The sequence below is a fragment of the Girardinichthys multiradiatus genome, chromosome 18 (genome assembly GCF_021462225.1).
Source record: "Girardinichthys multiradiatus isolate DD_20200921_A chromosome 18, DD_fGirMul_XY1, whole genome shotgun sequence".
Lineage (NCBI taxonomy): Eukaryota > Metazoa > Chordata > Actinopteri > Cyprinodontiformes > Goodeidae > Girardinichthys > Girardinichthys multiradiatus.
In genome coordinates, this window is record NC_061810.1 from 52,123,167 (window position 1) to 52,139,969 (window position 16,803).

Genomic DNA, 16,803 nt, shown 5'->3' on the forward strand with positions numbered 1-16,803 from the left:
ACCAGGATGAACGAAGCGAACTCACGGGGGGAATAGAAAGGCTTACAGTTTATGATGAAGGCTTCCAGGTCTGGAGAACAGTGCTGCTGAATCACTGTTACGTCGTTGCACCAACCACTGTTGAGGTAAAAACAGATTCCTCCACCTTTCGCTTTGCCGGAGAGTTCCGTGTCTCTATCCGCTCTGTAGAGCTGGAATCCTGCCAGCTGCAGCGCAGAGTCCGGTATTAATCCACACAGCCACGTCTCCGTGAAGCACAAAACTGCCGATGAATAAAAGTCCCTGTTTTTCCCCAACAGCAGTTGTAGTTTCTCAATTTTGTTGGGAAGTGAGCGCACGTTAGAGAGAAATATTCCAGGTAACGGTGTTCGTAGTCCACGCTGACGAAGACGTACCAGCACCCCAGCCCGTTTCCCTCTCTTCCGGCATTTCACCGTGTGAACAAAGGTGAGCGCACCTTTGACCAGAATGTCCAAAAATTCCAGAGCAGTAGGTAGAAAAGTTGGAAATAACTCCTCTGGTGTAGTAGCCCTGATGTTCATGAGTTCTTCTCCCGGGTACCATCACAGAAGACCGTTTTAAAGCAAAAAACAAAACAAAACAATGCGCACCAACACGCCGAGGCGACCATCTGCGGCGCCATCTTGGATTGTCTCTTTCTAAACTTTCTAAAATAGTTACTTTAATGGAAAAACGGAGTAAAAACTGAAATATGTTGCTTTATGTTAGGTTGCTGTGCCATCACTGGTCCAATCCCACGTCCTTCAGGATCTTCTCAGCGGGTCTGAAAGGAAAGTCGAGCAGTGAGCCTCAAGAAGCCTTCCAGCTGTGCAACAGCTGCTCGTACTCCTGCAGATCAAACATGCATGATGTCACCAGCTGAGCTGCAGAGACAGGAAGCTGGGCAGCTGGAGAAACACTCACCTGAGACTCTAGATCCAGGTCCTGCAGCAGAGCATCCATGGAGATCCGTTTGGACTCCAGGATTTCCTGAAAACAGGAGACAGTTGACAGGTTTGTTTGAGACTCTGATTCAGCTAATGGGATTTTAGAGTCATTCAAAAATTTCCATAACTCGCATTCCTAGTTGGACATCAAGTTCCTTAATTCTCCCAACCTCTAAAATAATCAACTATATCAATCCATGAAGACTTCCAGATGTTTGTATGTCCCATACTTCATGCAAATGTGTCCTGAGGTGTACATCAGTATAGAATTGTCTTTGTCCCTTTCCTGGTTTCATGCCTTTCCAGCAGGCTCTGCAGAGTGTTGTTCAGTCCAGCAGCTGTACCCTCCTCTTCCTCAGCCAGACCTTTGGAATGTGGTTTTCCATGGTTCTGGTGGAAAATACTGGATGTCACTGGAAAAATTGTGGTCCTAAAAGCAGCAGATGTTCTAAAATCTCTCCTGGACTTTTTATCATCAATGTTGCCATCAGAGAAGAGGAAATACAGCCCATACTGTTACAGAACCTCCTACCATCACAGAGTCTGGCTGCAAGGACAACAAACATCTGGAATACTGGTCTGTCTCACTAGTTTTACATCCCACAGTCCGATGGTCCATCCCAGGTGTCTCCAAGCCTATTGAAGCTGACCTCCCGATGTTAACTTCAGGCTTCTTTTCTGCACAGTAAAGTCAGAATGTAACTCTAAGGTGGGGCTGGAAGAATGTTTCCCAACATAATTCCTGGATGGGTTCATGATGTTCTGTTTTCCAGTGGGAGAAATATGGAAATGGATGAGGAACTTTGTTTATAATCAGTTTCATAGTTTTTTCTAACATTTGGCCAAAACTGGAGAACCTCGTTTAACTCCTCAAAGCGGTTTCATGGATACTGCTCCATTCCTTGTTTGGTATATTATTTTTCCACCTATCAGGCCTAAATTCCTGGTGTCTAGCTATTTTTTTTGAAAGGATGGACAGTGACCACTGACCTGAAGATCTTGTGTCTGCAATAACCCTGAAGGATCTGTGTTCCTGTCAGTAGGAACCTAATGCTTTATGAACTTCTCTTCATTGATTGAGCGTTTCTGTGTTTTCCTCTCATTAAAACATGCCGTTAAACAGCTGAAGAAGTTCTCGTTCTTCAGACAACATCACATCTTACGTCCAGCTTGCTGATGGCGTTGCTGCGTGCCGTTGGCTCGATGCTGCAGACCGACAGTGCTGCGCTGAGCTGCGCCTCCTTCTTCTCCAGAGTTTCTGTCACTGCAGCCAACTTCTTCTGCAGCAGAATCTTCTTCAGGCCGCTCCTCTGCTGGATGTCCAGGATGCTCTCCGTCTGTCTCTTCAGCAACTCGTCGCGCTCCTCTTGGACCTGCAGGAAAAACCTGGAAGCGTCAGCTCGCTGTGATCGCTGGAGGGAGAACAGCAACATGGAAAGAGTTTACCTTCTGGAAGGCCTGCAAGAGCAGCTCGTGCTCCACCGTCAGATCTGTGAGCTCCTTTTTAACCACCTTCTGCTGAGCTCGGTACTTCTGTATATCACAAACATCATCATAATCTTCATCATCATTAGTATCATCATCCACAAGCAGCAGCAACACAATCATCATCCTCTCCTTTGCAACCAGTTTCTGTTCATCATCAGCAGAAACATCATCACTATCATCAACATTATCTTCATCACTATCATCCACATCATCTTCATCACTATCATCCACGTCATCTTCATCACTACCATCCACATCATCATCATCTTCATCACCATCATCCTTATTATCATCATCATCTTCATCACTATCATACAGGTCAGATTAGATCTTGGAAACTGATATCAGAGTCTGAACTGATCAAACTAAACAAATGGATTTCCTCAGCTGGATTGCAGATGTTTGATGGTGGGAAGCTTCCAGATGTTTCCTCAGTGTTTATGCTTTGAAGGACTTCATTTTTCTGTTCACAGCTGAGGCTTCAGACCCTCCAACATACCTCCATGTACTCTTTGGAGTGCTTGTGTTCCTCCACCTGTCCATGCAGCTCAGATAGCTTCTGTTGGACCTCCTGCAATGTCTCATTTAGACAGTGGTTCTCCTGTTGAGCAGTGGAGATACGTTTTTTCAGCTGTACCTCCTCCTTCTCCAGCTTCTTCAGCTCCCCCTGCACAAACGAACCCAGGACACAAAGGGACTGAAGGTACATTTTTCTGTGGAGTGACTAAAATCAGACTTGAAATTTCTGTGACTGAAAACATGTACCTTCAGAATGTTTTCTGAAGCAAAATTGTTCTTTGAGACCTGAAAGTTCTCAAGTGTTTCTTCCATTCTCTGCATCTTCTCATTGTGTTCCATGTTCAGAAACTCTATGTGATGTTTCATCTGGGTTTCAATCTTATTCAGTGTATTGCTCTGCTTCCTCTGGTATGTGTCTTCCAGATATCTCATAGTCCAGATTTTCTGCACCTCCATCCCTGAGGAAGGATATTAAGGATGAAGCCAAACAAAAGAACCAAGAAGGAAGGGAAGTTAAAGCAAAGGACGGAGAGACTAAGAAGCACTGAGGACTAAGCCAAATTCACCTTGTATCCTGCGCTCATACTCCTTGTTGAGCTTCATCAGCTCTGTCTGGTTTTTCTGGTGAGGATTAGAAGGCATCAGATAAAGAAACAAATCTTCAAACATGATCAGGAGAAAATTACCTCACCAGTTTCAGCTGCTTTATGGAGCTTTCCTCCTGGAGCCTCTTCTCCCTGCTGTCTGCCTGCAGGTCCTGGATTTCTTTGAGCAGTTTCAAGTCAGACTCAGTGTTCTGGTTCTGGAGCAGCAAGTATGAGGAGACAGCATCCATCTTTTCTTCTGAGATGGTGTTCTGCTGCTCAGACAGAACATGCTTCTTCTTCTGCTTATAGACCTGAAAACACAACATTGAGTTAAAATGTAAGACTGGTTCAAACTGAGAGCTCACAGTTCTGCTGAGGTAACATCACAGAGAAACTCAGAGGGAGGTCAAAGTTGAACCAATGGAACGTGTTATGGAGACCAGGAGTTCCACTACTTCATGAAATGTGACTTTGTTCTCTGCAGCCTGGACTTTGATAAACCTTTTATATGCAAACTGATGCTTGTAGAGTAGGCCTTGGTGCAGTGTTGCTGCAGGACATTGATGGTGAGTGAGAGGCACCCTGTGTTTCTCAGCAGGAAGCTTGAGGACAGAGAAACCCAATATTCCACAGTTAAGAAGGAATGACTCACAGTTAAGTGGGCCGTGGAATCACTGCGATACTATATGTTAGGGCGACATGTTACCCTTGAAACAGACCATCGGGCACTGAAACGGTTACATCAAATGAAAGACTAGCAAGATGGTATATTTGTTTACAACCTTCTCATTTTACTGTACAGTATCGTTCAGGGAAATCTGACCTTAGATTTGTTTAGTTGTAATGATTTTTATTTCTGTAAATATTTATTGGGTACCGTTCATTGTTTTGGTTAGTTTTGTGTAAATATTGTTTATTTCTTGTTTCCTGATTATTTCATTTTATGGATACTTCCTGTAAATCACTCAGGGTGGGCTGGCTTTACAAGGCGGCTAGTTGCTTTCAGTGTAAGTTGGCATTGGTGTATACATGACCTGCAGTTGGACAATAAATCCACATCAAATCTCACTTCATCGTCATGCCTCTCCCTTAAACATTGAGCCTCCGCTGGTAAAAACTGACTGAACGTAAGAGAGATTAAAGTTATCCAAGAATATCAATCAGGCCGAGGGAACAAGGTCAGGGTTCACCTGAGGAAAATGAAGAAAAGAGGTCAGAGTTCAAGAAACCAGTCTGAGATGATTCGTGCTTTATGACATGGCGCGTTATCCTGCTGGAAGTAACCATCAGAAGATGGGTACACTGTGGTCATAAAGGGATGGATATGGTCAGCAACAATACTCAGGTAGGTTGTGGCGTTGACACGATGCTCAATTGGTACCAAGGGCCCCAAAGAGTGCCAAGAAAATATCCCCCACACCATTACACCACCAGCCTGAACCGTTGATACAAGACAGGATGGATCCATGCTTTCATGCTGTTGACGCCAAATTCTGACCCGACCATCTGAATGTCGCAGCAGAAATCGAGACTCATCAGACCAGTCAACGTTTTTCAATCTTCTATTGTCCAATTTTGGTGAGTCTGTGCGAATTGTAGCCTCAGTTTCCTGTTCTTAGCTGACAGGAGTGGCACCCGGTGTGGTCTTCTGCTGCTGTAGCCCATCCATGTTATGAGTTCTGAGATGCTCTTCTGCATACCTTGGTTATAACGAGTTACTGTTGCCTTTCTATCAGCTGGAACTAGTCTGGCCATTCTGCTCTGACCTCTGGCATCAACAAGGCATTTGCACCCACAGAACTGCCGCTCACTGGATATTTTCTCTTTTTTGGACCATTCTCTGTCAACCCTAGAGATGGTAGTGCGTGAAAATCCCAGTAGATCAGTAGTTTCTGAAATACTCAGACCAGCCCATATTCAAAGTCAATTAAATCACCTTTCTTCCCCATTCTGATGCTCAGTTTGAACTGCAGCAGATCATCTTGACCATGTCTACATGCCTAAATGCATTCAGTTGCTGTGATTGGCTGATTAGAAATTGGGTTAACGAGCACTTGGATAGGTGTACCTAATAAAGTGGCCGGTAAGTGTTTACCTCTGAGTCTCTGCTTGAAATGTGGATCAGCTGTAACTTCCTGGACACAATTACATACCACCATATTGGTATCAGTCTGGCTGACAAACTGGTGCACCAGTTTCTGAGATGCCAGCTACAAAATGCTAAAATTTACCAGCCCTGATGGCTTTGCGACAACGTTTTACGGAGCATATTCCAGCATAAAACCACACCATATCTGCTTAATGTTGGCAAAGAATCTTAAGAATCTTTCAGGATAGGGAGAGTGCCCCCAACCTGTAAAATTTATCTTGCTAAAAAAAGACAAGGATCCTCTTGAATGCAGTGATGCAGCAAAAACATTCTTGCCAAGGTCCTAGCCTTGTTTAAGCCCTTCCTGCATTACTATCAGCTGACCAGACTGCTTTCATGGCTGGAAGAAACTTATCATTTAATATGAGACGACTTCTCAGTATTATTGATTCAACTGAACCTTGTTATACCGGAGATGATCTTGTTCCTCAGATGCAGAAAAGACAGTAAAATGGGTTGAGTGGAAATATCTGTAATACAGCATACTCTGTGTTCCACTGTCCATGTCCTTACAAATGATGTAAGATCTCTCTCCTCTTGCCCTTTGCCCTTTGTATCAGGCAGGGGTGACCTATCTCCTCACCGCTATTGACACTAGCAATGGAGCCACTGGCCATCTTCCCCAGTAGACGTGAGTGGAGGGCATCATTAGAAATAGCATCACCCTTAAACTATGCCTATATGCTGACAATTTGTTTCTATATGAATCAAACCCAGTCTTCCATCCCATTTATTACAGACGTTCTAACTCTGTTTGGGAAATACTCTGGTTATAAATTCAGGTTTGGTAAAAGCAAGCTTTTTACAATTAACCGCATGTTTAGGAGGCTATCACCATCCTTCCCATTCAAGGTTGTCTCAGAAGGATTTCAATATCTGGGAGTTTTCATCACTTCTTCTTTACTTGAGTGAAATGTTGCCTTCTTGTTGAGACATGTAAGCAGAAAAGGATTTGCTGGTACTCTCTTCCTCCTCCAGAAACCACCAGAACCCTATAAAGATGATGATCCCCACAAAATGTCTCTACCTGTTGCAACTCATTCCAGTGTTTACGAAAAGACATTTCTTGGACCAACTGGATCAAATTATGTAATATTTTCCATGGTTCTGCAGGCCTCCCCGTATTAACAAAGCTGTTTTTCAGTTTCCTACAAGGCTGGGGGTTTGCATTAACCCTGATGTTACCAACGAACTGAAAATTTGGACTCAATTTGGTAAACACTACAGTTTGCGTGGACCTTCAGATAGCTCCAATTTTTAAAAATCATCAGTTTCCGCCCTCCCTGTCCTTACTTTCCATACCTGGAGAGAAAACAATTTGACTGATTTCAGAGAGCTTGCTATTTTGCTATAAGTGCTCTGTAGCGCCACCTGAAGGTAAAAGCCTAAACAGTTTGTTTACAGGGTGTATGGGGTCTGCAGAGATGTTAGCTGCCCTTTTCCTGACCTTAGACCTGTATATGTCCTGGAGGGAGGGAAAGTCAGCCCTGATGATCCTCTCTGTAGTCCTAATTATTCGTTGCAGTCTGGACCTGTCCTGTTTGGTGGATGATCCAAACCACACTGAGATGGATGAGGACAGGACAGAGTGGATGATGGCAGTGGAGAAGATGACCAGCAGCTCCTGGGGAAGGTTGTACTTTCTGGGTTGCTGCAAGCACCAGTGGACCAGCTGATCCTCCTCTTGTCTGTATTTTGACTCATCACTGTCCTGGATCAGACCAATGACAGTGGTGTCAATGGTGGAGGATGTCTGGGTCGATGGTGTTGAAGGCTGAGCTGAGGTCTACAAACAGGATCCTGATGTAAATCCCTGGGTGGTCGAGGTGTTGCAGGATGAAGTGTAGTCCCAGGTTGACTGCATCATCTGCTGACCTGTTTGCCCGGTAAGCAAACTGCAGGAGGTCCAGCAGGGGGCCTTTGATGTCCTTCAGGTGCTTCAACACCAGCCGCTAAGGATTTCATGACCACCGACGTCAGGGCGACAGGCCTGTAGTCATTTAATCCTGTGATGGTGGGTTTCTTTGGTTCTGGATGATGGTGGAGCATTTGAAGCAGGAGGGAACCTCACACAGCTCCAGTGACTTGTTGAAGATCTCAGTGAAGATGTGAGTTAGTTGATCAGCCCAGGTTTTCAGGCAGAGAGGGGAGACACCATCATGACCCAGGGCTTTTCCCATTCACCTCCTCTGTTTATCCCAGGAGCTCTGCGCTGTGGTCCACATGAAGCATCTGGAACCCTGGCAACAGAAGCATGCTGTCGGAAGTCCACGTTCTTTGTGCAGAGAAGGAACAGTTCGTCCGTTTTGTTCCCCGTGAAATCCAGATGAATGGATGGCAGCAGACAAGCTTTCCTGCTTGTTTACCTCGCCTGTGTCTTCAGTAGGTCCCACAGAGAGCTGCTGCTCCTCCAACCCGGATCTCCAAAAAACTCTCCGGTTCAATGAAGATCGAGGAGAAACAACCCAGAGAAGACTCCCTGAAGCTTAGGAGGTGCTCTCTTGTAAAAGTCACGGCAGTATAGCAGCAGGACACAACAGAAAAACATGTGCGAGCGAAGTACTGAGGCAACCGTCTTGTACCCGATAAAGTTCTGAAAGCAGATAGCAGAACCTGAGTCATGAGTTGGTTCATTCTTTCTCCATGTGTCCTGGGCACCGTTTATCACCATGCAAGGTTCCTTTCAGAGGACACCACACAGATGTTTGGCTAGTGAAGATTGATCCAACAGTCAGTGACGATGTGATGGATGTCTCCTGCCAACAACCCCCTTATCTTTTGGTCCCGGCCAAACCTCTCTAATGTCTCCCACCCACCCCTGTCTCACAGCTCCTTTTAGGATATTTAGACTAAAACTACCAGACACAATGTGATTAGATGCCCATGTGTCATTATTCCCTTAATTTTGTCTTGTGTTAAGTAGGTTTGTTGTGAGAATCAGAATCAGAATCAGAAAAGCTTTATTGCCAAGTACGTTTTTGGACATACAAGGAATTTGTTTTGGCGTAGTCGGTGCAATACAATACAAATTAAACAGTATAAATATAACTACAATATAAATATATGTGCACAGTTTTAAGTGAGTGAGAGTAAAGTTAGTTAGTTTTATTGTGGAGAAATGGGACACAAGCTTCTGTTAGCTTTCAAGGTTGACGCCAGCGGACCTCCAGTGCTGCACACTTTTCACTGCCTGTTAATCGAGTTCCCAGAGATGCAGGTCTTCCCTTCTGCAATATGCTTCCTTCTGTATGTAAACTAAATATTTATAAGAAATGTTAAGCCAGGTTGCAACGTTTTATTTCCGATCATGTACTAGAAAAGTTGATCTCTAGGACATCACTTTACTGTCTCATTTTACAGAAAGAAGCATGTCTACACTTATATTTAGTTCAGGGTCCAAAACTGCCTCTGAACTAACTTTGACGAAAAGAATAATGATTATTTATTATTATTATTATTATTATTTGTCAGCTTCTGAGTTTGGATCGGACCAAAGTGCAGACAAGAGCTTGACAGCCGCATAATTAAAGGAATCTCCATCTTTAATTAGCAATCTCGAGGAAGTAGCAAAACACAAAGAACTGATCAGGGAAATGAAACATGGCAGAACAGTGAGTAAATAAACAGAGGAACCAGCAGGGAACAAAGAACACAGACCAACTAATATACAGGGAGAAAACAAAGGCAAGTAATCACAGGAACTAAGAACAGGTGTGCCAAGCTGGCAGGGAGGCAGAGGGGACAGGTGGAACTGATTAACACAGGGAAACAGAACTAAACAAAAGTTAACACAAAACACAAACCAAGTCCAGTGCTGCAAGTCCAGCGGCTTGGCTGCATGCTGTGGCTCATGAAGCTTGACGGTGGACGGCTGTGGCTCATAATCCGTGGAGCTCTTTGCTGCTCTAACAGCCACAAGAAGAGGGTCGAAAGGACCTCCAGCAGAAAGAGGAGCTGGAGCGTCGAGCCATCCCTCCGCAATGAATTCAGCCTGTAGAACAGAGTGCACCAGATTCAGATCCTCTGGATGATCCATTAGATGGAGCACAAAATTACAGCAACGTCCCTCCATGAAGTCCTTCTTCATTTTCTCCAGTCTGGCTTGAACCCAATTCAGGGCTGGAGGCTGCACCGGCAACCGGTGACCTGCAGAGGGCGCTGGATGACCACCCACCAACTCCGGGGAAAGCAGCTGCGAGGAGGCCATGGCGGATGGACCCTCCGTAGAAGGGTTGGAGGCGCCCATCCGAACCTCCCCAATGGCGACTGTTCCGCGGCGACGATGTCGTCCAGGGCGGGAGCCGAAACCAGCGGGGAATTCGGCCGCATGCAGACGAGGATGGCTCCGGCGAAGCAGCTGTGAGCAGGTTGAGCTCGGCCGGAGCTGCTGCAGCTGGGGTGGAGCGCTTGCGGCGTGGGCGACGGCGGCGTGAAGAGGCGGGGGGTGGTTGTAGGACACAAACCAAGTCCAAGGATCCCCCCCCCCCCCCCCCCAAAGGTCGGATCCCAGACGACCACTAGAAAACACAAATGTCCAAAACACAGAAATACTCCAACCAGGGTGGGCGGAGGGGGGCCTCGAAAGGAGGGCCAGAAACAAAAAACAGAGTTCAGGCGGGCGACCAGGAGGTCGTCCCCAACAGGCACAGAGTTCATTATTAAGGTTTTAATCAAATTTTATGGTTTGATTTATTGTTGTTTTAATCTTAAACTTGGCTGTTTTTCACTGTAATAAATAATCTTATAAATTCTTATATTGACCTAAATTTGCCTGGGAAGAAAAAACTGGACCAAACCCAAAACCAGAAGCAAAAATACAACATAGGTTCAGAACACAGCAACAAAACAGAAAGCTAAAATAAAATACACTTAAGAAATGCAGTGATATTTTATTCAATTTCTATTGGACTTTTGCTTTTCAAGAAAATGAATCTTTAATTTTCATATTTTATAAAATGTTTTCTTCCTCTGTCTCTTAATTGCGTTGTATGTTTTTCCAAATGAAATTGTTGTGTTTGCTGTGTTATAGTTTTAGTTTTGCTTGATTTTTTTGTTCCCAAACTAAATAAATTCAACAACCTGACAGGTGTGAAAAAAGGGAACACCAAAGGGAGGTCAGAGTTCATCTGAAGGAACATCTGAGACTCAGGGTTCTGAGTTCTGTGATTTTATGCACCAGTTTAAATGATTATTTATTTTTGTTTGACAGATTTTTCTGGATAATTTTAAAGGAGTTCAGCGTAAAATAGATTCATTGGCAGAGAAACATGTTCAGGAGAAAATGTGATGGATGGTTGTGGAACCACCACTAGGATTATTGAACAACTCACACTGATCTCCAGTCGGTGGCGCTCCTCCGCCTCTGCCCTCTCTCTTCTCTTATTCTTCAGCTGCATCTCCGCTTCTTCCAGGTTGTTCTTGGAAGTTTCCAAGGCGGCCTGGATCTTGTCCCTCTCTAGCTTGAAGAAGCTCTTCTCCTTACGCACCCCTTGAAGCTCCTCTTGGAGGTGAAGGAGGGTCTCCCACAGCTGAAACATTAGGACAGATGCTTGATGACGACTTGGTGTTAAATAATATTTACACCAGCAACATTTTTCAGTTAAATACACCGGGGTTACCTTGGTTAAGGATGGCTGCTTAAGCAATATATTTCAAAGGAATTCAATTTCTGACTTAAGTTACTCTGGTCAACATTTAGCTATGTTTAACCTTGGAACAGTACTACTGTACAAAAAGTATTTCCCCCTGACAGATTTCTTGTTTTTGCTTTATTGTTCCACTTAAATGTTTCACATCATCAAACAAACTTTAGACGACAATAAACTCATTTAATTCAAAAGCAGTTTTTAAATGATGATTTTTTATTTATCAAGGGCAAAATCTATAACAAACCAACCTGGTCATATGTGAAAAAGTAAGTACCCCCACTTGTTAAATCATAAATTTACTGTGATTAAGCACAAAAGCTGAGTTCATTTTCATTAGCCACATGCAGGCCCAATTAGTGCCTGACCTGTAGTATCAAGAAATTGCTTAAACAGAACCTGTCTGACAGCATAAAGTAGGCTTAAATATCTCAAAAAGCAACACATGAGGCCTTGATCTAAAGAAGTTCAAGAACATATTTGAAACAAAGTTTCTGACATCCATCAGTCTGGAAAGGCTTACAGAGCCAGTTCTAAGGTTTTAGGACTCCAGAGGACCATCATCCACACATGGAAAAACATGGAACAGTGGAGAAACCTCCCCAGAATGGCTGAACCACCAAAATTACTCCAAGAGCTTATCAACAACTCATCCAGGATGTCACAGAAGAACCCAGAAGAACATCTATAACTTTGGCAGTTAAGGTCAGGGGTCATAACAGGAAGAAATCACCTCCATGGGAGAGTTTAAAGGTCAAAACCACTGCAGACCCAAAAGAACATGAAGACCCATCTCACATTTGTCTAAAACATCGTGATGCTCACCACGTCTTTGGGGAAAATATTCTGTGGACTGATGAGAAGGTGTTGGGATGTTACAGCTTGTATTAAACTGAAACCATTTCAGAAACGGAACATTATACCTACAGTCAAACAAGGTGGTGGTAGTGTGATGGTCTGAGACAGCTTTGCTATTTCAGGACCTGGACTGAAGAACTAAAGAATCCATGAATTTTACCTTGCAGCAGGAAATCCAGAAGGAGAACCATCAGCTTGTGACCTTAAACTCAATCTCACTTGGGTTATGTTGCATGAAAATGATGCAATGCACATCAGCAAGTCCACCTCAAAATAATAGAGAAAAACCAAAGGGTTGCAGTGGCCTAGTCAAAATCTGGACTTAAATCTGATTGAGATGCTGTGTCCTGTCCTGACTTGAAACAGGCTGTTCATGCTGGAAAATGCTCCGATGTGTCTGAATTTAATCAGAGTGGGTCCAACTTCCCCCACAGTGACGTTAAAGACTCATTACCAGCTATCACGAAAAGATAGTTGTTGCCAAGGGTGAAACAACCAGTTGATACGTTTAGGGGTAGTTACTTTTTCACATAGGGCCAGGTGGTTTGGACAGAGTTTTACCCTTAATATAGAAAAACCATCATTTAAAAACTGGTGTTTTTTATTAACCAGGTTATCTTTGATATAAAAATTTATTTTATGATCTCAAACATATGAGCAAGACAAGAAATAGAACAGGGCAAATACCTTTACACAGCATAAAGCTCACATCAAATAATAAATAACATAAATGTTTTAAATTTATTTCAATTTAAAACTGAAATCTCTCTTATGTTTTTTTCTAATTTTTATCTAGGTAACTATTCAGTAAATGTTTTATTTAGGTAAATGTGACTTTGAATTTCACATCCTTCACAAAATATGAAACTAGTTTCTCATAAGGATGTCTTCCTGAAGTTCCCAAACGCCAACCCCAACTTTAATCCTAATCCCAACCAACAACCTGTGACATTCTCTGGTGTCAATGAGGAAGAACTCTGATTGGTTAATTTCAGGCTCCCTTTTCCTCATTGGCTAGACAATATGACAGTTTCAAACATGCTAGTCTTAAAATTACTTTAGACTAAAATATTAATTTAATAATGAATAATATTTTCTGTGTTTCTAAGGTTATTATATTGTAACTCCACAGTTTTTGATTAAAAACTTAACAATTTCTATAAAATACATCTAAAGTAGTATTTGCATTTTATTATTATTAGACCCTTATTTTTGATGTGTAATTATTTTATTTTATTTTGATATTGTTTTAAATTGATTTAAAAATGTAAAAAAAAATATCCTCTCCCTAAAATCTGCTTTATAAATATTGTAACTGGATATTTTCCACTTTAAAAATGGCACTTTTCAAACTACTTGAAACTTCATTTGGGGAGGCTTTAAAACCTTTAAGAATCACAGTGTCATAGCACCGCAGTTTTAATTGAAACAAACAATTTAATAATTGTCAACAAATACAATCTCACAAACCATTATGCAACATTAGTGGAAACACATGTTGGTCATTTCAGACACAAGGCGGCCCTGTAGAAAACAGTAAAAATGGGTCAAATTTACTGCATGTGTTGAATGGGGAAACTGTTGCGCCATCTAGTGGACAAATGTCAAGAGTTCCATAGTGGCGCATCCCTGGAGATTATTTATTTTACAAAAGTAAGATTCAAATACCTCACGGTGCTACCAGAAGGAAGCTGCAGTATGTCGTAAGTTTTTATCATGTAGTTTTATTTACTAGAATGAAATAAAAAAATAACATGAGATGTTGTCAAATATTTGCATAATTACAGTGATCCCCACTTCCTCCACCATCCAACAGTGATGTTACGGTTTCATATTTGTTCTGCCAGTTGGTATTAGTTCCATCAGGCCCAACCTGGCTCAAACCGGCCTGAGGCAGTTTGAACAGATACACCATAGATCCACCATAGATCCACCATAGATCCACCATAGATCCACCATAGATCCACCATAGATCCACCATAGATCCACCATAGATCCACCATAGATCCACCATAGATCCACCATAGATCCACCATAGACAGAATAAACATCAGTTAAACATCATCCAGCAGCTCCTACCTGGTCCTTGGAAAGCTCCTTTGTGGACAAACCCTCTTCCATCATGAAGGGCTTCCCCTTTCCCTTTTTCTTGGTTTTCCTCTTTGGAGGCTGTGGAAGAAAATCACAATTAGAGCTACTGATGCTACACTAACAATATTTCAGAACATAATTCAGGCACAAATAGCTACTGAGTTCCCAGTAAAAAAGAAACATTTTCTCACCATTGTAGCTTACTGAGTAGCTTTACCCAGATGGAGGAAACCTAAAAACTGTGGACTGTATAAGAAACACGGGTTTATCTGTTTCTGTCGACTTGCTCACAAAACAGTTTGGATGTGAACCAGAAGTCGCTACCATGGCAACAGAGTTCCATGAATGAAGGAATTTTAAAAGAAAACATGCAGAATTTATTCTACAGTGTTTAAAAATACTGTATGACTTTCAAAATAAAACAACGAGCAAGAAATATTTGGAAAAATTATTATTAATTTAAAGGTTTTACGGTTATATAGAGAAAAATACATTTAGGCCTGTGGATTTGATTGTGTTTCGTGTTATCTCATAATTACAACATGCCCTTTTTCAAACGGCATCAATGGACTTCCATACATTTATTACAATGCCCCGTTTTCAATTCAATTTAATTCAACTCAACTCAATTAAAAAATACTTTCCCAAAGGGAAATTAAGTGTTGTAGCTCATATTATGAAGGTTTCCTCAAAGAGTCGTTGTAGATGCTGATGGCTGTGGGCAGGAAGGATCTCCTGTAGCGCTCCGTCTTACAGCAGATCTGAAGAAGCCTCTGACTGAAGACACTGTTGTTGTATGACTGCATTTTATATGAACTCAGATTACCTTTGAGACATTTAACATAATACAAGTAAAAACAGGAAAACGTTTCTAATGGGTTACTACTTTTTCAAAGCACTGTATCTACCATTTTCCATTTTTTCATGACCTCTATTGCTAGCTATTTAATGATCTACTTGCTGAATAGGTTAATGTACTTTTGGTCCTGAAAATGTATGACAATAACTTGTTATATTCGAATTTATAGCAATTCTTAATATGGCTTTTTCTCAAACCTTTTTTTTTTTTAAGTGAAGTCGGTTAATCTTTAAAAACAATTTTCACAACATTAAATTAAAAAATTTACTTGTTTGTATCTATACACCTTCAGTAGAGGAAAATAATACTGCTTGGACCATATATACAAATGAAAAGAGCACAAGTCTATCTTAACTGCTGGAAACTTGTCTTTGTAGCTCAACTAAACCTTTCTCAAAAAATGTCTTATCTGATGGTCAGTCAATATAAATTATCTCCACATATAAACAGCCAACCTTAAAGATAACCATTACACATTTCACTGAAACGTCTCAGCCGATAACGGCTTGGGATACCATGGCTTTCATTACAAACAGACGTATGTTGTCATGGTGGGCCGCATGTTTTCAATCTACTGATCACTGTCTCAAACCTGCTGATGCTTTAGGCTCTGCTCCTTTCAGAAGGTAAAGTGGAAATAAGTCCGGTAAAACTCCACAGGAGGCAGTGAGACATTGAAGGCATCATCGGTGAGTGCGTAAAGTGCAAGATTATGTCAACAGACAGAAGCAGCAGCAACAGTTTCTACCTCCAGGTAGAGCAATCTAGATTTTTTTGTTTTGGTTTTTGCTTTTCATTTGGTAATATCGCTCAGTAATGAAACAACAAACCCAAATATTTCATTGTATAAACTAATCACACACACATTTAAGTGATTTCTATTAACCCACGTCTCATATTGTGTATACAATCAGAAACTGAAAGACCTAAGTTCTGTCATATTTTGTTTTACCGTGGCTAGGTTCCTTCCGACTCTTACAAACATGTCTAGAAACTGATCTCATTATTTACCAGGTCTTGATAGAAACAGATACTGCTGCTAAAGCATACCCAATAATAATAATGCAATCAAAGTAATGATCAAATGAAATAAAGCCAGTGATGCGCAATGTCCAATTGAGTAGTTTCTTCTCAACATACAGTAACAATCTAATTACTCTTTATTAGGTAATTAATATTAATTAATAACAATGTCTAAATCTGCCTTTATGTGTTTTTATGTGTTATGTTGTACTATTTGGTTTTTATTGTTGTGCCTCTGTAAAGCATCTTTGAGTTCCTAATGTTGTAATTATTATTATTATAATTATATTATTTAATATTCATATATTTATATTTAATTAAATAATAATGTAGAATGTTAATGCTGTCCTGAGGAGATACCAGCCCAATAAGGTGGAGGTATTAGGACAAGAATGAAAAGGGTGAGCCAAGCTCTGACATTACTGAACAGCAAAACTCTGCACACACAGAATAAATTCATACAATTTTTTAAAATACAAGAATTTATTAACAATTACAATTTAACTCAAAGTCAAACATATCTCAATTAAAAAACTCTTTACTATTCTAGAAAAATTCAACTAAAACTACCAAGCAAAATACCAATGAACTACATACAAATATTAACAAGGGAATCTAAGATGGTTAAAAACCATGA

At 41.5% G+C, this 16,803-nt stretch overlaps 1 protein-coding gene across 1 annotated transcript; it reads right to left on the reverse strand.

The window, feature by feature from the left end:
- Positions 1-701: 701 nt before the first annotated feature.
- Positions 702-14,611, reverse strand: LOC124884410 (dynein regulatory complex subunit 4-like). Its single transcript, XM_047392324.1, has 11 exons — positions 14,476-14,611; positions 14,273-14,362; positions 11,021-11,218; positions 3,646-3,852; positions 3,521-3,575; positions 3,201-3,412; positions 2,935-3,102; positions 2,394-2,480; positions 2,111-2,320; positions 925-990; positions 702-849 (listed from the first exon to the last, which is right to left on the reverse strand). Exons 1-11 carry the CDS (start codon positions 14,476-14,478, stop codon positions 811-813), a joined length of 1,335 nt encoding a protein of 444 aa, XP_047248280.1. The 5' UTR covers positions 14,479-14,611; the 3' UTR covers positions 702-810.
- Between the last annotated feature and the right edge of the window lie 2,192 nt (positions 14,612-16,803).

Bases quoted from the DNA above. Each gene is read 5' to 3' on its own strand.
- LOC124884410 (XM_047392324.1), bottom strand. The intron at 2,481-2,934 runs GTATGTTGGAGG...TGTGATATACAG, and splicing joins ACTCCAAAGAGTACATGGAG to AAGTACCGAGCTCAGCAGAA. The intron at 991-2,110 runs GTAAGATGTGAT...TCCTGTTTTCAG, and splicing joins ACGCCATCAGCAAGCTGGAC to GAAATCCTGGAGTCCAAACG.